The following is a 24,977-nucleotide window of genomic DNA, read 5'->3' on the forward strand; positions in this document are numbered from 1 at the left end:
ACAGTTTCAAATGGGGAAAAATCGATAGATCGCAAAGCACGCCACGCAACTGAGTTTCAAATTTCTCATTGCTTTCATTTACGAGGAGTAGAAAGGCACTTGACGGAAGTAGCAGAAACCCATGCTCGCTTCTGATTGGTGCATTCAGTTCGGCGCAAAACGGGGGCGTCCTAAATTTGCGGAAAAGTTGCGCTTTTTGATCTGGGTATTTCTCGGTTTCTGAGTTACTTTTCGTGTTTTTAATGTGCGCATCATATTCTATGCGTCAATTACCTCCAAAAATTGTATTCACAAGCAGAGCTTTCATTCAACGTCCGTCAAAAGTTCCGGAATTCGGAACTTTTTTGTTCCAATTTCACCAACTCCACGACCGTCAAAAGTTCCGAGATTCCTTTTGAATTTTTTCTGAAGTTCCGGGAAAGTTCCGGAAAATTTCGGGAGTTTTATAAATGCCGGGGAATAATTAGGATAATCTTAAAAGTTCCGGAAAATTTCGGGCATTTTATAAATTTCGGGGAAAAAATTAGGAAAACCTTAAAAGTGCCGGAATTTGGAACTAGTTCCGGGAAATGGGAGCACTTTTCTCAAGTCAACATTCGTTCATGGTTTAGTGATCTATTAATGCATTTATGCTTTGGGTGAGCAGTTTGCTCTGTAGCAAAGATAAATGTCACGAAGCAAAGGTCCTAATCAAATTCCATTCTCTGTTTCAGACGCCCATTATGGAAGAGATCAGCTGAAGGGAGGAGAGGAAGGCGAAAATGAATCTCTACAAACGAGGGATGATATTCATCACGTTCCTGGGTTCGTGCGTGGCTATCATGCTGATAGGGGTTGCACTCACGACGAACCACTGGGTGGACGCCCAGGCTAAGAGGACGCTCAACCCCCAGACCTCGACCGGTCGAATAAATTTCGGCTTGTTCCAAGGCGAGAAGTCTCTCAACGTCGGCTACGGGTCCAGAACGAATGATATTAGCAGTAAGTGATGTTTAGTGCATTAAAACTTTTGCTTTTAGTTTGTTAAGGATCCTAAAAAAATCGTCTCTTTTCGAGGAAAACTTGGGAATTTTGTTCAAATATTGCCAGAATAAAAAAAAAAAAAAACTTTGGTTGATCTAGTTTTATTTTTTGAGGCGCATTATCAATCAGTTGCTAGCAATCTGAGCCTCAGAAAATAGAAAGGAATCAACTAAAGTTGTTATTCACCTGAGGAACTTCAAAATATCAGAATTTTTCAATAGTAAAACATATAAACTTTGCAACTTTGTATTGTCAAAATGAACTTTGAATTCTTAGTATACGTGATAGACCTTAAGTGATGTTGATCGCTAAATAGTTTAAACGACGTATAACATTACTAGAATAGGGATACATCTATGAAGATCATTCGATAACAATTCAACTATCGATTTGCATTCCAGCTTCACTGATCGGCCCGCAGTGCGCCTTCATTTTCATGCGTATGCAACACACATATCCGTTGAGTTCAAAAAGTCGTATCCTGCGCCTAGATTATTAAATCGTTATTTAATTACATCAATCTCATGAGGAGTTGCTGCATGATTTATGAATTAACGATTTCGATTCGTCAATCGACCTGCAGGTGACAGAAAATGTGTCTAGTTAAGTGTGTAAATAGTTATTCTCTAGCGCATCTCTTGTGGAAAAACTTGAGAATACAATTGAAAATAAATCTTTAAAAATGACCTGTTTCATATAAACAGTTTTCCTCTTTATGACCTTTAAATTACGTAAAAATCTACGAATTCACTCAGCACACGTAAATGGGAAATAGGCCCCTCCTCGGTGTTACGCAAATATCACACACAAAATTCATCTCATTGTCTTTTGGCCTTCGTTTATCTTCTTTGTGTTTGCATCCAAAAATGACAGTTTCCATTAAGATACAATAATATTATCTATGGCTTGGAGCAATACCTCAATTTTGAGATTTAGCAGAGTAAGTTCTTCCTCCTCGTTCATGATGTTCATTTTTTTAAATCATCATTTCATTATCATCATTTTTAAAGTACATCAATGATGCCTTTTTCGAATTTTTACTGTATGATTATTAGACAAATCCAACAACAAAATCATACATTCGGCCACTTGTTTGTGCAACCTATTTGATGCCTGGCGCATGTTTATTTTACATTTTTTCACATATTTGTTTTAATAATTTTTAATTTTTTCCCCATAATTTTCGTTTAAAAAAAACAATTTTTCAATATTTTCATTTCCCCCAATTTTTAAATTCCTTCTCATTTTTTATTTGTTTAAAGTCTTGCAATTTTTCTCTTTTTTTTATATTTTTTCATCTTTTCTCTATTTGCGTTTTTTCCGTATCACTTCTACTTAACATTTTTACCTCACTTGTTTTTCCATTAATTCTTTTCACTTATTTTTCTATTTCTTCCAATTATTTTCCCCATTAACTTTCATTTCTAACCTCCCCCCTCCCCATATTTTTCGTTAATCCCCTAAAGTTATGTTACAAAATAAAAATATACCGGCAGGTAAATGCAAGTGATCCGAGGCAGCGGTGAAACAGCCGAGGACATTCGTCAGCGCGGAAAATGAAGCGGGAAACGGAGAAATTCCGGAAGTGATCGCATAACCGAAATCGCTAGAGTGAATTTATCTTCTTACCGCACTTAAAAAGGATATCGCGGGAAATAATAAATCAAAACACAAACGAGGGAGAAGCTCGCCCGGGAAGGGGGAGGAGGGTATAAAAAAGAAAACAGTAAGCGGGGGGGAGGGGCGTGATTACCGTGCACCAAGAGTCGGGATGAACGTGGGAGAAATAATGTACCGTAAACTGCGTTAAAGAGAATCGTTTATACGTTTAGACGCTTTTTTGCTGTATTATTGTTTGTAAGGGCAGCGTTAAATCATGGCATAACGCAGGGGCTCAGGTCTCCGTGATGCTGCGTTAAGAGGATCGAATGAGGGACGCAGCTGGCGTTATTTAACGCTCAAAAATTTAACCGATTATTTTCCAAATCACGTAAGCGCCGAAATTGCGAATGCGAGAAAAACAAGAAAACCCGTTTTGTTTGCTTTGTTGACAATCTTCGAATTCCAAAAAATGTATGTTCTTCTAGGAGGCTATTTTGAAATCGGACAGGATTGGTTATGCAGGGAAAATAAAGAAAAAACGAACCAACAAAATAGAGATTGGCTCTTACGTGATTTGGAAAATAATCAGTTCAATTGAGCAATTGCGAAATTTCTTGCGGAAAATTATTTTGCGTCACATACGCGTATTACGAAGGGACCGATGCAGCGGAGATGCATGAAAGTTGGCAACACTTTTTTCTCTCCATTTAAATGTATATGAAACAATCGATTCTTGGTGATGCAGCTTGTCTCACTTTGAATCGATGTATTTAATGGATTTAAATTGAGTATCAACAGTGTTGCCAACTTGTTAGAATCGCCACTAGACCGGTGGTGAGAATTACGACAGGTTTCTTGCATTGCAAATTTTTTTTTTTTTTTTTTTTTTTTTTTGACGAAAATTGTTATATCTCTTTTCATTGATGAACGGCACCTGCCATACGCACTTTCGTTGATCCTAAAATTTTCAAAATATTCAATGATTCGACCTCAGCAGAAAATGATATTTTTCGTAAGTACAAAAATATCCGAGGAATCGGAAATGATGCATAACTCAGTTCCGGTAAAAATGGCACCGGTGATCATTTTCAAGGTACGAATGAACCACCCTAGCAGCTAGTTTTACATCTTGACATTGCAAAAGTAACTGCTGTATAGTGGTTAATTCAGCATTTTGTGAGTTGTCGCACACTTTTCCCCTCCAAAATGTTAAATCAACATCCTTTTTTTTTCAGTGAACATTTTACCGTGCAATCAGAATGGCAACAACGCGCCCGTTGCAACCTATAGACCCTAATTTGTGTGCATCCGTATGCTTTCCTTGAGATTAGTTTCCCCCGCTGCGGGATCCGGGTGAACAGGAGGGGGGGGGGGGGGAAGGAGGCGCCGTTTTTGTCATTACGGAAAATTTAAAATTGATGCGTTCAATAAAACTCGGCACTGCAGCACCGTGTACCTCCCGAGATACGCTGCCGTGCTAAGGAAAAACGCCGTATGAGCCTCCACACGTTACCAAATTCCCTCCAATAAAATACTGATTATCTGGGAAATTTGTGAATATTTTCCTTCAAGTTTTTTAGGGAATTTTATTCGTAATCAGATCTAAATTACCAAAAAATTTCCAGAGAAAATATTCAGAACACTCCTCAAAACTGAGCATTTTAGCGGAAGAAATTTGGCAACTCTGGAACGCTCATACGGCGTTTTTCCGTAGCTCGGCAGTACGTAAGTCCGGTCGTTGCATTCGCCCTTTCCGCGGGCAACGCCGAAGACACTGCGCCTGTGCCGCGCGGGAAATATGACACTTATTACTTTCGGGATTATTTTTTGCGGTGTAACACACCCCCTCCCCCCCTCTATCACGGTTACTGTTTACTCCGGCCGTCTCAGCTGTAGACTTGCACACAAAGTTGCATTTTAATGAAATTTTATCCGACAGCGGTTTCCTTCACGGCACACAGTGGATCGAGTCAATGGGAGACGTTGGACAAAATTTGGAAACTTTAAAAGCTTATAACTCCGTTTATACAAAACTTTGAGATTCTGAAAGGGGTTACATTAGTTTCCTCGTAAAATTCTCTGCTAAAGGTACTCCTTAAAATTTAAAATTTGACGAATTAAGCATCAAACTATGAAATTTTAGTCTAAAATGTTATGTCCAACCTCTGTAATTGACTCGATCCTTTGTGCGGTATAGTCGTGGTAGCAGGGGCATATAAAAATGAGCACGGGGGACATCAAAAATAGTAACGTGAATTTTGTTTTATATACAGAATCTGATTAAGTTCATTTAATATTGCCTTTGAAGTGCTTGATTATTATTAAGTTATATTCTACTACATCCTTGTATTAGAATTAGGTTTAATAATATTATGTAAGCAATCTAAAGGCAAAATTAAATAAACTCAATTAAATACCGCAGAGTGCAAAATTCAAGTTAAAGATATTATAGAGTATCTGTCTAAACGCTGCCGGCTAAGGAAGAAAACAGTATGTACATTCAAAAGTTGCCCAACTTCCCTGGATAAAAAATGGATTCTTTGGAAAGTTGTGCATATTTTTCTTTAAATTATCAGGTATTGGAGATGTACAACTTCTCTGAAAAATTTTGATAAAAATATTCACAGTTTTCGAGTCAACTCTTATTTTATCGAGGGAAATGTATAACAACGCTTGATGGCTCATACGGCATTCTGCCTTCGCACGGCAGCATACGTGGACGTATTTATGCTAAAAGGAACCGTATGCAAGTGGAAAGATGGGGAGTGTTCGTGGAAGCCGGATGTAAAAGTGGATATAGTTTCTTTTTAAAAAATGGAAAAGCGGATTTTCAATTAAATCGAAAAGAACTGAGTGCCAACTCGTAAGCCGTGAGCATGTATCTAGAGCCTTATGGACAGGGCTCATGAGTTAAAGACCGCCTTCCTATCTTAATTTCTCACGTCGTTGCCGCTGACGTCACTGCCGCCGTATATTTCCCATTCATTCTTATGGCCCGACAACTAACGAGCACACCCCATCTTTCCACTTACACATATATCCATTTAGCATAAATACGTCTAGTCCACTTCAGCCTCGAAAATGTCGAAAACCTAGAGTTTCGCGCACAACAGAGCTCTTCCTGAAAATGCAGTAACGGCCTTACGGTCAAGCCGCAACGGTATGTCAGGTGGAAACGTACCGATCCCTCCCTTAAAATGAGTTAATGACCGATTGAGATTTTACAGCACATCGAACATGTTGACCGCCGCTACCACTCCCACCACCATACGCAAGTGGAAAGTAACGTTGCCTGGTCGAATCCAAAAGTCTTAAACATGGGGATCCAGAAAATCCTAAACACCAGTGAACGTATTCGTTTTGATAAAATGCAATTTCTGAATATGAAACAGTAGTTAAATGTTGAAGGATCTGCCTGTAAAAATGCAGGGTTGCCAGTGGTCTGGGAAACCGGGAAAATCTGCGGAAATCAAGGAATTTGCAAAGACCGGGAAGAGACATGGAAAGTCAGGGGGTTCGTGGGAAAAGTGTGGACATTTCTGACATATCTACTTATCAAAGTCCAGCAAAAGTCAGCGTTTTGTTTTCTTGATGGAAATTTTGTTCAAAAGCCAGGGAAAGTCAGAAAATTGGACACTTAAGTAGTCAGGAAAAAGCAAAAAAAGTTAAGGAAAGTCAGGGATTTTATGGCAACCATGAAAATGTTAAAGGACGAACATTCGCCATGAGGTTATATACCGTCTTACAATTTGACTCTTAGTCAATGCGCTACACTAAGTATTTTTAGAGGACATCCGAAAAAGTTTGCCTGTACCTAGCCTTCAAGCACGAATAAATTTATGTCGCATGGAATCAGCGATTGCCGACGATCCGTGAGCAGTTCACGTGTTTTTTTCGCTTACATGCAATAATGAGCATCGGCATGATGAGGGTTAGATGTGTGAAAACCCTCAAAATCATTATCTCGGCGCGGGACGCCTTCATTTTTTTTTGTTCATTTGATTCGTGTAGTTCATTGTTTTTCATGTTAGTGGGGAATCCAAAATTCGCATAACTAATGTACGTTGTCTACTGGTCCATTGTGACACAACTATTCCACCTTTATGTAGGTCTTGCTGCCTACCCTGTGAATTGAAGGAAAACTAATGCCGCTTCAAAGTCCTGTGAAACATGATAAACTGCGTATGGCAGCATTTCATTGAAATGATTTAAAAATTCATAATTAACAAAGCGCTGCATGTGGTATGCATATTTCTCAGAACTTTTAGCGAATAGACTAACAGACTGAAAAAGAGTGTTGCAGAGGAATTTAAGGGAGAAGAAGAGAAAGGATTTTAAGAAGGAAACTTTTACAAAGAATATCAAATATTTCAGCTGTAATAACTTACACAATCTGAACATCAAACTTAATGTCCTCAAATAATGACGACACTTTCTGATGGAGTGTATTTTCAATTCCTACTTACTTTGATCTATTCCGGAGTTCTAGTTAGAAACCATTCCTTTTTGCATTTCTCTACCCACATCCAACTTTTATTACCTTGCACCATCCGGCAACGGGTGTTGTAGTCACGAAACAAGCCGCACCGCGTTCATCAGCGACCATCCCGAATTTCATTGTCCTTGTCCCGTGGTTTAATTTCCAGTGAAAATTCTAAAATGCTCGTTCTGCGTTCTCTGTTTGACAGTCGTCGAATTTATGAGGGAGGACCCGGAATTTTTGGTCTACAATTACTGGCTAGTCACCGTGGCGAGCATGGCCCTAGGATTAGTGTTCTCAATTATCGCCGCCATATTTTCCGTCATCAACACGGCCACAACGCCAATTACCTCTTTGGCCGGAATTCCTGGCCTTTACCTATGGAACATAATTTCACGTAAGTTTTATATCTCCGCATTTTACGGTAACCCTTTCCGCTGTCGCCGATGATAATATCTCGGATCCTTTGAGTCACGCCGCACAGTGGCTCGAATCAATAGGAGAAGTTGGACTAAATTTGGAAAATTTAAACGCCTTTAACTCCGTTCATGCAAATTGTTGATGTTCTGAAAGCTGTCCCATTGGTTTCCTCGTGAAATTTCCTCCAACAAGCACCCCTTGAAATTTAATATGTGACGAAATAAACATCAAAATTTGAAGTTTTAGTCAAAAATATTCATGTCCGACCTCTATAATTGACTCGATCCACCGTGCGCCGGTCGGCCGTTCAAAGCAGGAACGAAGTTCTTCGTAAACTTCACATTCAAAAGTTTCTCTCATAGATTTAAACTAGTTTTTACTGTGGCAACATGGTGTGATGTAAAATTACAAAGCAGCCCAACGTAACACACGCATGATATAAAAAAACAAAGAAGAAAAACAAATAAATTATTTGGCTACCGAGCAAGATGCGGCACCATTTTCAACTGCAAAAAGCGAAAGAAAAAACAAAAATAATACCCAAAAACTCACTTCCAACGATGACCACACTTGTTTGAATGGTGAATGAGCTATTAAAAAAGGTCTGGACTAGACAAACAGCTACAAAACCTTTTTCTAAGTATAACGAAGTAAATGGTTCACACAACGAGAATTTTGGAAATCAACTGTTGAACGTGATAGAAATGAATAACCTTAGAACAGAACGAATTAACTAAATTTTGTTATTAGGAATAACCATTACCCGCTCATTCGTAAAAAAAAAAAAAAAAAAAAAAAAAAAAAAAAAAAAAAAAATCTGTAGGGAACACAATTGTCACGTATGCGTAATTGTATACGTTGTTTTTAAACTGAGCCAGGAATTGTCGTTCCAAAATGGTTTTTCTATGTTTGCTTTTTAATCAATGTTCATTTTTAACATTTACTATATATATCTTTTTAAAAGTTGCTTACGAAACTTCCCGTTGTTTGATTCACATTCCTCGTAAAAATATAAAAGAGATAAGATGAAGTGTATTGCTCAAACTCATACCTCTCCCAGTCCATTACAATAAAATCCATATAAAAAGGGTAAGTGTGTTATTCAGTGCATATTATTCCTTGAAATGCCTTTTAAGATGGAGAACTGTTGCTGCAAACTCATTAAAATTGCTTCCCTGGTAAAAATTGGCAATCTGTGTTCCAAAATACCATAGACCTACGACCGGCTATAAGATTCTATAGCCTCTATAGCCGGCTACACAATTTCTTATAGCCTTTTATAGCCGATGGCGATTAAACAACTCACAGCCAGGCGATAAAGTGTATGCTAAACGTCACTAATTACGGATGCTAGGACTTAGTGAGTTTTTGGACCACTGCTCTCTTTTTGGGCCGTAGTATCTTGATTTATTTTGCGAGGAAAGCTCCGTACTTTTGATGGATGCCTGCCATTCCTAATATATTAGAGCGCCTTCAGTTTCGTATGATACTGTGCAATACTTCTGGTGTGAAATAGTTGCTTCAAGCGCCGTGACACGCTGCGGTGCGGCAGGCGGGCAGCCAGCGCGAAACGCGCATTGGCGCCTACAAACCTAACAGGGATACTTCACGCGTTGCGCAATGCGTGAAGTATCCCTGTTAGGTTTGTAGGCGACAGCGCGTCGCCGCTCCGCTTTGTGTTAGGCTCTAATATTTAATCTGGCGGAGTCAGCGTTATTCAACTCATGATTTTGAAATGTTTGCACATCGTGTATGGATTATTCTCGTTTTAATTGATGGAAACAAATATGTATTAAAGGAAAATATAACGTGTGTTTTGTAAATATTAAGGTGGTTCCGTATCAAAGTTAATGATTTCCAAAGCACACGAATTTCTACACAATATCTTATAGCCTTTTATAATCGATGGCGAAAAAGCAACAGCCAGGCGATAAAGTGTAAAGCTATAGGAACTATAGCCCGTCTGCATAATTTTTTATCGCTTCGTATAGCCCGGCCGTATGATTTTCTCCGCATTCTACAGCCAGCTATATGATTTTCTGTAGCCATCTTTAGCCGGCTATAAAAATTCCTTTGGTATTTTGAAACGCAGCTCTTATCGCCAATTTTTACCAGGGTTGTCTTTAATTATATTTGTATTCAATTAGAGAACGCCTTTATGAAATGGTACCAGTTCATTTGTTCATCACAGTTACATCTTCGATGAGAGGTCATGCTGCGTGAAATTATTCATTTAAGAAAATATGCGTGCAATTAATTGTGTCGATCAGACAGTATCGCATTAAACGCTGTAATTGTAATTGCAAGTCATAGAATTACACAGCCAAGCCTCTCCGTTCCGATTCTTCAAATCGTTTGACCTCTCGTAAAATGTTTCAAATGTAACCCCGCTCTTCTGGCATGACTGATATGAGATCAAACAAAGGAGAATAATTTTGACGACTCCACAAATACGACTCTCATTACTTTTTGTCGTTTCACTGTTTGTGGCACACATCGTTATTTTTCCGATTTTTTTGTGTGTTTCAGTCTGTTCTCAATTAGTAGCTATTTTAGTTTGGTCCTTGCAGTATTACGAAAAGCTGCAATACAATGTGATGAGTTTGTCCGACCGGCGGAACTTCTGGACATCGGAGGGTCTTGCAACCTTCGGGATTTCCTTCTGGTTAGTATGAAATAACTTGAACATAGCGTCGCTCCCCTGACGAAAGAACGCAACCCCATTTCAATGTTGCCAAATTTTCCTTCACAAATTGCATTTTCACAAGGGAAATCTTAGGCATTTCTGGCTTTCACTGATTTTTCTACTGACCGCATGCAAAAATCAGGAAATTCTTGGACAAAAATTGCACAGGTGCATTCTTGTAAAAAATTAAATTGCTCGAGTCAATTTTGCTACCTTGGAATGAAGTTACGTTTATTTGAACAGGAAACGATGATAGGTCTATCAAAAGTGGATGCAGCAGGAGCAGGTTGGCAACAACGACATTCCTTCATTGATATACTGTATAATTGATTCTTTTCGAAGCACCTGACACCTAGCCCCTCAGATAATCGATTCATTTCCATAGATTTAAACGGAGAGGAAGCAATGTTGCCAACTTGTCAGTCCACCAATGAGGACAAGCCTAATTGGGCGTATTTCTGCCAAACGGAACTACGTGCATTCAGACATGAGCCCAGAAACCCATAAGAATATATGCTTAACAGGGCTCACGTCATAATGCACATAGTTCCTTTTGGCAGAAATACGTCCAATTGTTAATACAAGTTAACATTAGTCTTTGACTCGTGTTTCGATGATTGAACCTGATATTGATTAGCAACAAGTAGCAATCGGTAACAAAGATGACGGAGTCATATTAACAATGTCAACAACACGTCTTAAATTAGTTAAACATTTGATGACTTGTAATTTGTCTCGTAGTAAAGAAAGAAACACTTTTCGTCGTCAGAAAAAACTTAATCTCTCATCGTTAAATTTCAGTAAGGAAGGAACTCTATGCAGACAAAATGATCAAAGAAACCCGCGAATACTGGGGATTCGCGCAAGTCTCGGAAAAAAATGTTCGGCTCATTATTTTGTGACACCGCAAACATTTATGAAAACAAGTTTTTCATAATAGTCATAGAAATTCGCACATTGTCGTATGTGGGGTGCAGTTCTTTGTATCCCAGGATTTAAGAACTTTTTCATGGCTCAAAACTAACGACTGGAATTTCATGAGTGACTGTGGTCGCTTTCAAAACTATTTGATTTTGAATGAAAAACTGAAATGAAGCTGTAAATTACTGATCGTATCAGCAAGACATTAAAATTTAAACTTCTTGAAAAAAATTTCATTCCAGAAAATTGAATTTTGTATGTACGATAATTTATCTAGAGGGAACCTTACTCGACCAACAGACGCCTCACTCTATGGATACATGGATTGCATTTTGCAAAAAGGAACCACAAGCATTCCAACGTCGCTAAGATTATGCAATTTTTTTTTTACCTCGCAAATACAAACTGATCATCTATACATGTTTTATCTTTACTCCCAGTAAACTATAAATTCAATACGAAAATTTCTATAGTTAATTTAATTTTTTGCAAGGTTTTGGTAATTTTATTGTGAGAAATATAAGTTGCACAATCCTAGCAACATTGAAATGCTCTTGGTTCCTTTTTGCAAAATGCAATCCATATGCATTCGAAGGAAATTATTTTTTTTAATATATTCGTAGAGGTCTCATAATTACATTGGTGGATCCAGCCAATTGGCAACATTGTTTATTTTCCATTTAAACCTATGTGAATGAATCGATTCTTGGAGGGGCCAGGGCCAGGTTCAATAAGAATCGATTATTCAACATAGGTTTAAATGGAGGAAATCCGATGTTGCAAAATTGCTGGATCCGCCCCTGCTACCGTAATTACACGCGTAGCCGTAAATCATAAGGGTATTGTCAATGGCAACCTTGGCCTAAATTGTAACTATTTTTCGATCTTTTCCGGGTCAGCTTTGTTCTCAGGTTCGTCCCTCGTTACGTGCCCCTCTTCTTCCCGCACGAAGGATTCTGTATTTCTTAATGGCCTTGTGCCTAATCTTGACGAGTGACTTAAATGTAATGAACAATGATTTGTCTCAAAGTTTTTCCGTATTCATCTCAGTAACATAAGGACAAAAATAATAAAAAGATGAGACTTGTGTGTTCAAAGTAGATAAGACAAGTTAAAATTAGTTTCAATGTTTTTAGTTTGAGAGACATAGGAAAACAATGTTATCAATGACCGTGAAAATTCAGCACGGCCAAGTTTTGATTCAGTAGAGCCTCCGCTATACTTAACATATGCAAATTCTACGATAGAAATGTAAAATGAATAGGAAATAGGTAAAATTTAATTTTTTTCCGCGTAAATTGCTCGTCTTCGGCCTTGGAGAGGGGGGAGGAGAGGAGCTGGGGCTACTTTTTATCGATTTAAAACTAAGTTATTATGTAAACTTAGATCCCCGTAATTTTATTTTTTATGCTTATCTCTTTAGGTCAAGGTATGCACGTTGTTATTCGTGACATTGAGAGCAATGTGGCTTTTCGTGAAAGATTTTGAGCATTTTTTTTTCCTGTTTTCTTTTTACTGATTGATAATTATGTTGATGGACACACACAAAATGTCCGAGTCTAAATTATTTGTAAATTACATTTTGCACGAACCTTACTTAAAAAAGAGGAAGCGTGTCTGCATACCTTGTACACATTTTAATAATGGAGATGTTGCATGTGTGAGGAATTAGCGATTTGACTGTTGATTCTTATGTAAAAGTTCGTGAGAAACACGATGGTGCCACTGGTTTTTTCTGAAATTAACTCCCAAGCTCAAAAAAAGCTCTCAAGTTGAGGCCAAAATGGAGGGGATATCCCACCCTACCCTGAGAGTCCACCTCTACATCATGACAAACTCTCCATGCAAAGATAAGGAGCAAATACATTGACAGGGCTGCCACTTTATTTGGGAACTCTAAGACTGAAAACACGGCATCCCTGCTAATGTATTTGCTCCCTATCTTTGGCATGGAGAGTTTGTCCTGATGTAGAGGTGGACTCTCAGAGTAGGGTGGGATACCCCCTCCATTTTGGCCTCAACTTGAGAACTTTTTTTTGAGCTTGGGAGTTAATCTTAGAGAAAGCCAGTGGCACCATCGTGTTTCTCGCGAACTTTTACATAAGAATCAACAGTCAAATCACAAATTCCTCATATATGCAACAACCCCATTGGACCGCGCTAAGCAGAAAGGAATCAAGCCAGAGCACCTAAAGCTAAATTCAATTTGGCAATTTAATTGTTTACATGAAAACGGTTGTGCGGATTTTTTTGCAAATCTCAGCGAATTTTCTGCATGGCAAGGAGCAAATTCTGTAAGATGGTCAAAGGAATTCGCGCAGATGTTCTCTTGTAAAAAATTAAATTGCCCAGTTAAATTTGGGCCGATGTGGCTTGGTTTCTTCCAGCTAAACGCGGTCCAATGAGTCTACTCCTTTACATAGGCCGAAAACAGACAATGCTACCAGAGCTGTTTCAAACTCTTTCAGAGGCAAAATCGAAATCCTTACTCACTCGTATTTCCTTTAAAAACGTGTATAACTTCCCTCCCCTCGTACTTACTCTGTCGCCACACACACCGGATCGAGTCAACGAGAGAGGTCGGACAAAATTTGGAAACTTTAAAAGCTAATAACTCCGTTGAACCAAAACTTTGAGATTTTAAAAGTGGCTCCACTGGTTTTCTCGTGAAATTTTCTTCATAGAGCACCCCTCAAAATTTAAAATGTGACAGATTTAAACATCGAAATTTGCAGTTATAGTCAAAAATTTCAAGTCCGACCTCTCTGATTGACCAAATCCATTGTGCGCCGTTTTTCATCCCGACACTCATGCACTGAAAAAAATTCTCGGCGTTCTTACCAAGGTCCGTTGGTACCTTTAACATCTCACTTTTTTTACCAATTATTGGTAATTTTATCAAGAGAGACTGGTAAGCTTACCTAAAAACCGGTATTTTTACTGTTTTTTTCAGGTAAGAATACCACTTTTATTGGTAAGCAATTCCCGGTAACTTCGCCATTTTATTTCGGTAATTCTACCACAGTCGATAAAATATATAGGCGTTTTTACCAAGGTCCAGTAAAATTACCGAGAAAGTTCAATAATTTTACCGAGATTTCTTGGTAAAACTACCAATTCCATTAATGGTGATTTTACCAAGAAAAAACTGGGATCAAATAGAACCCTGAATTCTTGGTAATTTTACCCTTTTCTTAGTAAATACACCGAGATTTTTTTTTACAGTGTGAGTATTTTTAAATACGCTCTCTCATCAAATTCCGATATTTTATTGCAGGTTCGTAACAGCTGGGATCGGAGTAAACCTGATCAATCTCCTCATCATATACCACGGGACGGGGAACGGCCTGAGGAAAAAATCCATCTCGATGAGCGAAGAGAAAGGAAATGGAGCCATTATGCTGTACTAACTCGATAAAATGTCTTCATACACTGCGGTGCCATAAAAACGCTTCACTACAATGCGCTTGAAGATGACGTTCACCGCGACCAAAGTTTACTTCCTTTGAGTCTTCGAAATAAACCAAAACTACGACTTCCGTGCCTCGAAATGACTCGTTCTCGATGGTATTCCGCTATGCTAACGAATAACGCTGTATGAGCCTTCAGGCGTTGCCATATTTTCCCCGGATATACAAAACGAATTTACAGGGAATTCGAGAGTACTTGTCTTCAAATTTTTCTACAATTTTGTTCGTAATTTAATCTGAGATATCTGAAAATGTCAAGGGAAAATATTTATAAATTTCCTCAAAAATACATGTTTCATCCGAGGAACTTTGACAACTCTCGAATGCTCATAAGACGTTCCTTCGTTGCGTGGCAGTATTGGTATGAAATCTTTAAAATTGATGTTCGCATATTCAGAAACTTGCAAGGACGAACCCCCACAGATAAAGATAAATAGTCTGGGATGTGAGCTACTCAAGAAAATGAAGTGAGTTAAACGACATAACAAGTGGGATACATCTTAGTGTGAATGTCGAAGGCTATTAGTCAAATCAGGTAATTGTTTGCATAGACCGATTGTAAAATTTTGAAGACATATGTTTTTCAACTTTTTGATGGAAATTCTTATTGTATTTTTTTCTACACTGGTAAGATTTCAAAATATGGAAATTGTGTAAATTCGAAAAAGCAAAATTTTTTAACATAATTTTTTACATTTAAACTTTTGCATAATCTTTATTTCATGAAAGCATCAAGCATTTTCGCGGAACATGTTTCTTAAGCACCAACAAGTCATGGAAAACTCAGAAATTAATTGCTAACTGAACCTTAAGCTCGTGTCTGGATACCTATTCAGATCATTTTCACGACAAAAATCAAGATAAACATGTTTTAAGTCTAAGATAGAATTATTCATTATCTGCCTCGGCATTTGACGAAATTTGTGATTTTCATTAGTGCGCGACATGTTAAGAGTGTGTCTAAAAATACGTGTCTCGATTCATTGTATGCGTCCGTTGTATACATTCGTTGTAATGAATTCGATTCTCACAGATTTCTTAGAATGTGAAGAAAGAAAATGAAGAAACATGCAAAATAATGGCTCAGCATTGAACGATCGGTCTTAGATAATAATTTAATTCACCAAAAAGTATATCAGGTCCCAAGTGTACATGTTTTTCTAATTTCACGACCTATGATCCTTCGTCAAAATTTTTTAAGGTTTGCGGGATATCCATTTGAAACAATTTTATCACTTAATTTTTCAAACTCATCATGAGTAGGTGTAATACTTGGATTGCATTTTGCAAAAAGGAACCACTAGCATTGCAATGTTGCTAAGATTGTGCAACTTCTTATGTCTTGGAGGAAAAACCCGATTATCCATTAAGAGTTTCTATTTTACTCGCTAAAAACTGTAAATTTAAGACAAACATTACCATCTAAATTTCATAGTTTTTCACGATTTCCGCAATTTTATTGCAAGAGATGAAGTTGCACAATCTTAGCATCATTGCAATGCTAGTGGTTCCTTTTTGCAAAATGCAATCCACTTCATCTCATAGGAAATGAGAATTCATACAGATCTTTTCCTCGTTTTCTCTAATAGCCTGTAGAGAATTAAATATGTTTTTCGATAATTATCAATCTTGATATAGAAATAGTGCATTACAGAAATCTGACTTGCTTTTGATGAGTAAATGCTTCATTACAAAGGTGGAATTTAGTCAGTCAGTCCTTGACTAATTTCTCGAGTGAATTACTTTTCTTAGAAATACGTATTTTAGTCAGTCAGTCCTTGACGAATTTCTAAAATAAATTACTTTTCTTACTTGAAAATCAGATTACTGCAAACTATTGATTTTGGCGATAATTTTCAAGTTCTCAAAATCATGTATGTTTCAATGAAGAACAAAAAAAATCACAACGAAAAATTATTTCATATTTTTTATAAAGTAGAAGATTACTGACAGCACAAAAGGATATGGGCTCAATCTCTGTTCGCACTATGCTGGGTTTTTTTTTTTTTAACTTCATTGATGAATATTGTGATTGATTCAGAGAATTTATATATATTTCTCAACCATATTCCCAGAATTTTTTCTTCAGCCTTAAATTACTCAAAGAAAAAATCCAATCTGCATCTTCTTCTTCTTTTTATTCTCATTTTGAGTTTATCCATATAGGGCGCCAAGGCCAAAAAGTGAGATCATGAGCTAATGAAGGCATTCTCTAACCCTGGAAAATCTGATCAGCTTTGATGTGTGTTTTTTTTTTTTTTTTTAGAAACTGGAAAACATATTTTGTCTTAAGATCAGTTGCCTCGTAATTTCAAAAGAGTTATAATTTTGCAAAAAGCAGCAAGGGCCTTTCCACTGATTCTCTGATCCATAAAGAGTAAAAATGTATCAACAAAAGCCACCATTTACCAGTAAAATGATATCAAAATGTAGGAATTTTGAAATTTCAAAATAATGGCAATTAATTCTTAACTTCATCTCGATAGCGTTTAGAGAGGAACTAATGTTTGAACGAATTTACAAAACCGTCCGCATCGACATGCAAAAATCAATAGTCGTTATGTCTTTTCTGCAGAAAGAGGTCAGATGCGTTGACCTCTTTTTCGATACCCCGTGCTCATTTTCAACGTACTTTTGGGCGAAGACCCTAAAATTCAAAAATATTTAAGAGGAAGAAGACGACACGTGTTGAATATATTTGCCTCCCCAAAAAATTGGAATAAAGGGTCTTTTTTACCACGATGAAAGAATTTTGACTGATAATATTACCTAACTGATGTAAAAATTAGATTGTATGTTAAGATTAGATTTGACCTCAAGGTCCAGTAGTTAAATTATTTTTTACCTGTTAACGTTTCGCCATGTAAATTGATTAGGTATTGAAGTAATATCAAAATTGTTAATTTAAATGGAAATTTAACTAATTCTAAGGATGCCTTTGCTGTAAGTCACGAACTACTCTGTACATTTTCTTTTGTAAATAAACTTTAATATTTCTTCATTGAGAATGTCTTTTTTCTTTGTCAAATCTCTGCAAATTGTTTTTAGAGAAGCTAGCAGAAAAAACTGCAAAATATCACTCAGATGAGTAACGGGACACATATCGATCAGTGGCGTGGCGTGCTTTGCGATATATCGATTGTTATGCCGTTTAAACCTATGGAAAAGGATCGATTAACAGGGTGTTTGCAGGGAACACCTTAATAATCGATTCTTTACCATAGGGTTAAATGGCATAACAATCGATATATCGCAATTCACGCCACGCCACTGATATCGATTCGCGAGATCCAGTAGATCCAGTGGGTTGGCAACATCGGCTTCCCTCCATTTAACTCTGTGTTGGATAATCGATTCTTGTGAGAGCACCTGGCTCCTTTAGTATCGAAACACCGCCATTGATTTATATGACGAGGAACCAATATTGCTAAGCAATCAACATAAACCCTTACTGCATTTTAGATGACATTTCTGGAGATGATTCACTAATTCAATCTATCACAAAAACAGCGTACTTTGTCCAAAATATCCGGCAAATATCCTGAAAATTTTTGTGTTTTCTCACTGTTGTGAAACGTACAGACCTTGCATTTCCTCCGAATTGAAGGATCTCTGAGCTTAGACAGTACGCACAGAGAAATAAACTTCGGTTGCAAGGACTGGGCTTTAGCTTTAGTGAGGAAAATAGATATGCAGTTGGAGAATAAAATGAAGCATAAAATAAATAAAAAATACCAAAAAGCTTCGTTGTTTCACAAACTTCTGGAATGACCAAAACTTATAAATCATGCAGGATTATTATATGTAAAAATCGGAGCAAAGATATTAAAATATCTCTTTGTCAGCCTCAATAGCATTTCTTTTTTAGGGCTGTGTAACCGTTAAAGCATTGACTCTTGTCACAAGTCGAAAACGCCTTCAGTTTTGTGTGATACTTCACCGCTCACACCAGAGTTAAAATATTTGTATCATAAACTGCCGTGCAAAATTCTCCGCTTTTTGAACATTTATGAAAAACATCGCCTCGCATCGAGTCGGAAAACCTTTGTAGAAACTGCTAGCATTACTTGCATATGGTCTTTCAAATGTATTGTATCTGGTAATTTAGCATCGCGTCCATGATATTGGACTCCATGCTCAGCTATATAATGTTCGGTTGCTCATCACATCCATGATCTTGAACTCCATGCTCACTTTAATTAGGGATAATTTTTTCGAAAAATCGAAGTGAGCATAGCGTCCAAAATTGTGGAATGCACGTATTCTCTGACAATACACGAGCATAGGGTCCAAACATTTATTAATGCAATTTTTGTGAAATAAAGACGAAAAAATGTGTCCTCGAAAAAAATTGTGCATTGCTTAGGTTATGTCAGGTTGGATTAGGTTAGATTAGGTTAGGTTAGGTTAGGCTAAGTTAGTTCAAGTTAGATTAGATACGCGAAGTAAACGAGTTTCTTTCATGATGAACTTTAAAACTAAAGGGAGGTCTGCTTGCTTTTGGAGTCCATGCTCAAGCAAAGAAGTGAGAAATTAAGCGATGAGCATGGAGTCCAAGATCTTGGACGAGATGAGGAGGCAAGTATATCAAGGATGAGCATGGGGTTCAATATCTTGGACGCGGTGCTACTTAATCTTGTATCTGATGTGAAATTGTTGACATCGATATGATTCGGAAAATGTAACATTTGTAAGAGGCGTTTCCGCTGAGAAAAAAATGGAATCTATTCCTCAGACCAATAAACAATCGGTTAAAGAAATCTCGAATCCAGCCTCCGAATGAGTTTGGTCTTCGAAAGTTTTACTGCTTCGAAAGTTCTCTCCGAGTAGTATTTACAGGGTTGAATTGTTTTCCTGGTATCAACGCCCTCACTAAATACATCTGCCTGTTAAACGTGTTGGCACGGATTGCCAACCGCTAACTTCCTCATGGGAGGCTCCGTAACTTTTCTAATTTCTTCTTCATCCCACTAATGTATTTTGTGGGATTTGCTCCCTTGAATTATCCCTATTCCTTTCCATTGAGTTCTATCTTCACATTTATGAGGAAAGTCGCACTATATTTCCCCTCAACCAGATTGCTTTGCAACAGTAAAAAACATATTATTTCCCTCAGAATGTTGGATGAATCTCTGAGAATTTTAATGCTTGACTAGGGAGTACATGATCTGATCTGGTACTTTAATATAACTTCTTTTAATGTCATTTTTTTCCTGATCCTGATTCTTTCCTCAACCTGAGGTGGTTTTGTTGAAGCCATGCTCTGCTACCCTATAAATCGTTGCTTGAAAGTGTTATGATAATGATATGCTGAAGATGCAAAAAAAAAAAAAACTAGAAATCAACTTCGCAGAATGATAGACTTGGCTTTAAAAGTTCTCATGAATGATTTTGATAGTTTTGGTTTGGAATTTAGGCAGTCTTCAGATGTTTCCATTGAAGAACATGAATCTAACATTACTATTTTAAACTTTGTGCAAAAGGATCACTTGTTTTCAAAAGGTAACACGTCCATTCCTCGATGAGTCTTAGTTATGTCTAGTGGCGTGGCGTGCTTTGCGATATATCGATAGATCTGCCATTTAAACCTATGGAAAAAGATCGATAAACTGGGTGTTCGCAGCGAACACCTTAATAATCGATTCTTTACCATAGCTTCAAATGGAGAAATATCGATTATCGGTCATTCACGCAACGCCACTGGTTATGTCCTTTCATGCAAGCCAAAGGCTCATGCAAAGATGGACTTGTTCCCTCTTGAAAACAACTGATTCAAACCTGAGATAACCGTGCATGGGAACAAACAGTAAATCCCTCATCATTAGCTGTATTATATTTAAGTGTCCAGAAAAGTCTGCGAGTATAAGATTGAGATGATTGAACATGAATTTAAGCAGATCTTTACTGTTTTTTTTTTTTTTTTTTTTTTTTTTTTTTTTTTTTTTTTTAAGACATAATTTTGAAACTCCCCATATGTAAAACCCCGAAGTTAGTACAGTTATACGATTCACTGAAAAAAAGGTGAAGTTGATATACCATCCTGGATGTGAAAAAAGTTTGCGAGAACTTACAAAATGCTGACTTAACAGCTACTGCAGTTACTTTAGCAATGTCAAGATGTAAAACTAACTGCCATAGCAGTTAATTTAGTATTTTGAGAGTTCTCGCACACTTTTTTCACATCCAGAATGGTAAATCAGCTTCACTTTTTTTTCGGTGTTCTTAAACCTAGGTATTCCACACATTGTAAGCCATTTTGTACAGGTATTTTTAGCCTCTGCGTAATGTCATGATTTTAGAGGCAGCCAAAAGCGCCTTCATATTCTAGGTGATAACTATTCAAACTCAGTCGTCGCCGGGTTGCGGCTGCGCCCTTTTGAAGGCGATTCTTGTCCCCCGAGCCGGCAAAGACTTTCTGCGATCAAACTGGCGATCAACACTATTCTGCTTGAATAATATGACTCCTCTCTTTTGGTTACGAGAGAAATCCTACCAAAGTTTTGGAAATTTTTGAAAAAGTACTATTTCTCTTAAAGTATTTGGTATGATATTCAGTATGTGTGTTTAAAACTAGCAAGATGACGTATATTTATGGAAAAGTCTTATCATTCACAGGAAAATAATTTAAATTGTATATTTGATCTTTTCGGACAATTTTTAAAAATCCGTTCCACCACACACTGAAAAAAATAGTTCGGTTCATAGGGCTTCTAAACCTTTTCTGTTATAGCCACAGAAGTTTTCGTCATGAGGGCAGAGTGCTCGTGTGTGTGCGTGTATATCGTCGCTCCTCTGACGTAGGGGCGTATCTCGATTTTGATTATCCTGTATTCCAATATTGCCAACTTAGACTTGAGGAAACGACTAACATTCTCGACCTTGGCCAATGCTACACTTGATAATGTATACAAATGGAGATGTTGCATGTGTAAGGAATTTGCGATTTGACTGATGATTCTTATTTGTAAAAGTTCGCGAGAAACACGATGGTGCCACTGGTTTTCTCTGAAATCAACTCCCAAGCTTAAAAAAAGCTCTCAAGTTGAGGCCAAAATGGAAGGAATATCCCACCCTACCCTGAGAGTCCACCTCTACATCAAGTACTTCTCTCCATCACTACTCTCCATGCAAAGATTGGGAGCAAATACATTGACAGGGCTGCCACTTTATTTGGGGACTCCAAAACTGAAAACACGCCAACCCTGCTAATGTATTTGCTCCCTATCTTTGCATGGAGAGTTTGTCTTGACGTAGAGGTGGACTCTCAGGGTAGGGTGGGATATCCCCTCCATTTTGGCCTTAACTTGAGATCTTTCTTTGAGCTTGGGAGTTGATTTCAGAGAAAACCAGTGGCACCATCGTGTTTCTCGCGAACTTTTACACAAGAATCATCGGTCAAATCGCAAATTCCTCACACAAGCAACATCTCCATTGGCACCATAATAAAATCTTCAATGGCTGTTTTGTGGAACCGCGATTTTGCTACTCGAGCCGTTACTGCACCTATAACTCCTCGATCGACACCCGCAGTTTTTGCAGAAGCCGACTCAATTATCCTTTCGGAAAACGCGAACTAAAAGGAAGGACAAAAACCACTCGACTGCAAGACCCGACGGCGCAACAAGTAAAAGCGGAAGAGCGAGTGCGCTTTTTAAATTGCCAACGAGCGATTCGCGGGGATTACACCACTCGCGGGGCGCTGGAACGATTGTGATGTAATTGACTCCGGCTTTTATTTATAAGCTTGAAAAAAGCGCCCTTAAAACCCGAGCTCTGGTCGCCGTTGCTACCCCCAACCTCCCTCGCCGCCACCGGTCGCGGTGCCCTCAACTTTGTCGGGGCGTGCTCGCTGCTTAATCTAAATTCCGGGCCGGGACCGCTTGGAAACAATCAAGGGTGAGCCCAGTCCGGGGAACAATGCTCAGATGACTAATTCGGGCCGGTTCTTGTTTTGCAAACCTAATGTGCGCGCCGGGTTGTCCGATTGTCCTGTCTAGTTTGGAATACGAATGTAATAGGTCAGTTGCGCTAGAATAACTTCTTGGAGGAGGGGGGGGGGTGGCAACAAACGCTCGATGAAAATTTGGAAAGGCGCTCAGAAAAAATTGGAAAGAAGAGAAGACTGAAAAAAAAACACATTGGATCTAGAGTCCAGACTCTTGAAAACATTCACAAGAAAAATACTCTTGATTTAATCGGGTTCTTGCTTAAATCAAAAGGAAATCCGCTCGAATTAAGAGGCTTGGTTCTTGATTTAAGCAAAAATCCGATTGAATCAAGAGTATTTTTTCTTGTCGATGTTCTTAAGGGTATGGACTCTGGATCCAAAGTGTTTTTTTTTTCCAGTAAAGATTTCTGAGGGCCAAAAGTCTAAAATCGAAGACAAGGAGAGGAAAAAAGTCCTCGCTTTAGAAATCGGTGGGAAATTTTGTGGGAAAACTGATGAGAAAAATGTGGAAAGCTGCAGGCGGGCGCGTAAAAGTGTGAAAGCTTGGAAAATTCTGCATTTCTGATTGGAAGGAGGGAGGACGCAGCAAATGCTCGATGATACGGGCGTTAGGAAGTGTGGAAAGGCCCTTACAAATTACGAAGGAGGGAAAATATTCTTGGGTCAAAAGTCTAAAATCAAAAATAAGAAGAAGAAAAAGGCCCTCGTTTTTTAAATCGGTGAGGAATTTTGTGGAAAACTGATGAGAAAAATGTGGAAAGCTGCAGGCGGGCCCGTGAAAATTTGGAAACTTGGAAAATTCTGCACCCGTTATTGAAGGAGGGACGGGTGAGGGGGGAGGGGGGAGGGGGGTTCTACCGTGCTAGGGAGAAACGCCGCATGACCATCCAGACGTGGCCAAATTTTCTCTTGTAAAACATTTATTTTTAAGGAAATTAATTTATATTTGTCCGTAAAATTTTCAGATACTGTAGATCAAATTTCAAATTAAATTCCCTGAGAAATTGGGAGGTAGATCTCCGCAAGTTTCCTCGAAATTTTCATATTTTATCAGACGGAATTTGGCAGCGTCTGAAGGCTCATTTGAAGTTCTTCCTTAGCATGACAGTATAGCCACTGAATGAGCCACTTTTGATTTGCTTAGCTATATCCTGGGGCCGTATTCATAGTCATTCCTTAAATGTTGTTTCCTTTCGTAAAGCCCTAAACGGTTTACTTTGTGACTAGGGGAAGTTTGAGGCGGCTCTTGACATAGCATCACAAAATGGTTCCTCTCTGTTGCATTCAGCCCGCGTGCAAAAAGGTCTGTAGATATCATTCCCCTACCTCGAGAGAAAGGAGTCTGGTCCAGATACTGAGCTTCGGCTTATACATAAAGTTATTTGGTTCAGATAATCATAATTTTCGCTCAGAGGAACTGAATCTCGATTACCTGAGCCAAACTTTGATTTTTGGGACGAAAAACACCGGAAAAGCTAGAAAATTTCGGTGTTCAATATGAGCCGCACTTTTTGGTATCGACACTTCTCCTAACTGTAGAACAATACTCCTTATTCAGGAATAACTTCCTTGCGCCGAAGCGAGTCAGTGGTGTGGCGTGCTTTGCGATATATCGATTGATCTGCCATTTAAACCCACACTGGGGAAAAAAAACACATTGGATCTAGAGTCCAGACACTGAAAACATTGACAAGAAAAAGGACTCTTGATTCAAGCAGTTTTAAGCTTAAATCAAAAGAAAATCCGCTCAAATTAAGAGGCTTGGTTCTTGATTTAAGCTTCAATCTGATTGAATCAAGAGTATTTTTTCTTGTCGATGTTTTTAAGAGTCTGGACTCTAGATACAATGTGTTTTTTTTCCAGTGCATGGAAAAAGGTCAACATAAGGATATTCGCAACGAACACCTTAACAATCGATTCGTCACCATAGTTTCAAATGAGGAAAAATCGATAATCGATCATTCATGCCAAGCTAACATGACCGGGCAACACGGCTTAAAATCCGCAGTACGTTACCAATTACTCACATGTCTCGACGCAAGTCCATAAATCATCCTCCTCTTGCTTCCCGCCATTAAATTTGCATCACAATGGATGCAGCCCGCTTTTCCGGCGCGCGCTGCGGGCCGCTTGCCTCCGCGTCGAAGGCGTTCCGACTTGCCATTGGAAATGCGAAATACGGCCGGACGGGTCCGAATGAAATAAAACATCCGTCTAATTGGGTGATGTCGGTCATAAACACGTTGCGGAACGATGTGAAAATGCGGATCGTGTCAGCCCTGGATTCCGAATTCAATTCGATTAAACAGATTTTTCCGCTCGCTGCAGCGAATCGTCAAGGGCGTAACTCGATTCTCACGTGAGTCCCGAAAAGCATTGGTTTACATGTAAATCAGGGCCCACGTGGGAATGGAGATTCGCGCTTAC

The 24,977-nt window shown here is 38.3% G+C and overlaps 1 protein-coding gene across 4 annotated transcripts in view; it reads left to right on the forward strand.

The window, feature by feature from the left end:
• Positions 1-17,610, forward strand: part of LOC109033965 (clarin-3) — a 160,561-nt gene extending 142,951 nt beyond the window's left edge. For all 4 annotated transcript variants that reach the window (XM_019046851.2, XM_072303164.1, XM_019046850.2 and 1 more), the window contains 4 exons: positions 714-981; positions 7,314-7,502; positions 10,055-10,190; positions 14,410-17,610. In XM_019046851.2, coding sequence (XP_018902396.2) covers positions 762-981; positions 7,314-7,502; positions 10,055-10,190; positions 14,410-14,542 — 678 coding nt within the window. In that variant the 5' untranslated portion in view covers positions 714-761 and the 3' untranslated portion in view covers positions 14,543-17,610. The remainder of the gene's footprint in view (positions 1-713; positions 982-7,313; positions 7,503-10,054; positions 10,191-14,409) is intronic.
• The last annotated feature ends 7,367 nt before the right edge of the window (positions 17,611-24,977 follow it).

Source organism: Bemisia tabaci, chromosome 8, assembly GCF_918797505.1.
Source record: "Bemisia tabaci chromosome 8, PGI_BMITA_v3".
Lineage (NCBI taxonomy): Eukaryota > Metazoa > Arthropoda > Insecta > Hemiptera > Aleyrodidae > Bemisia > Bemisia tabaci.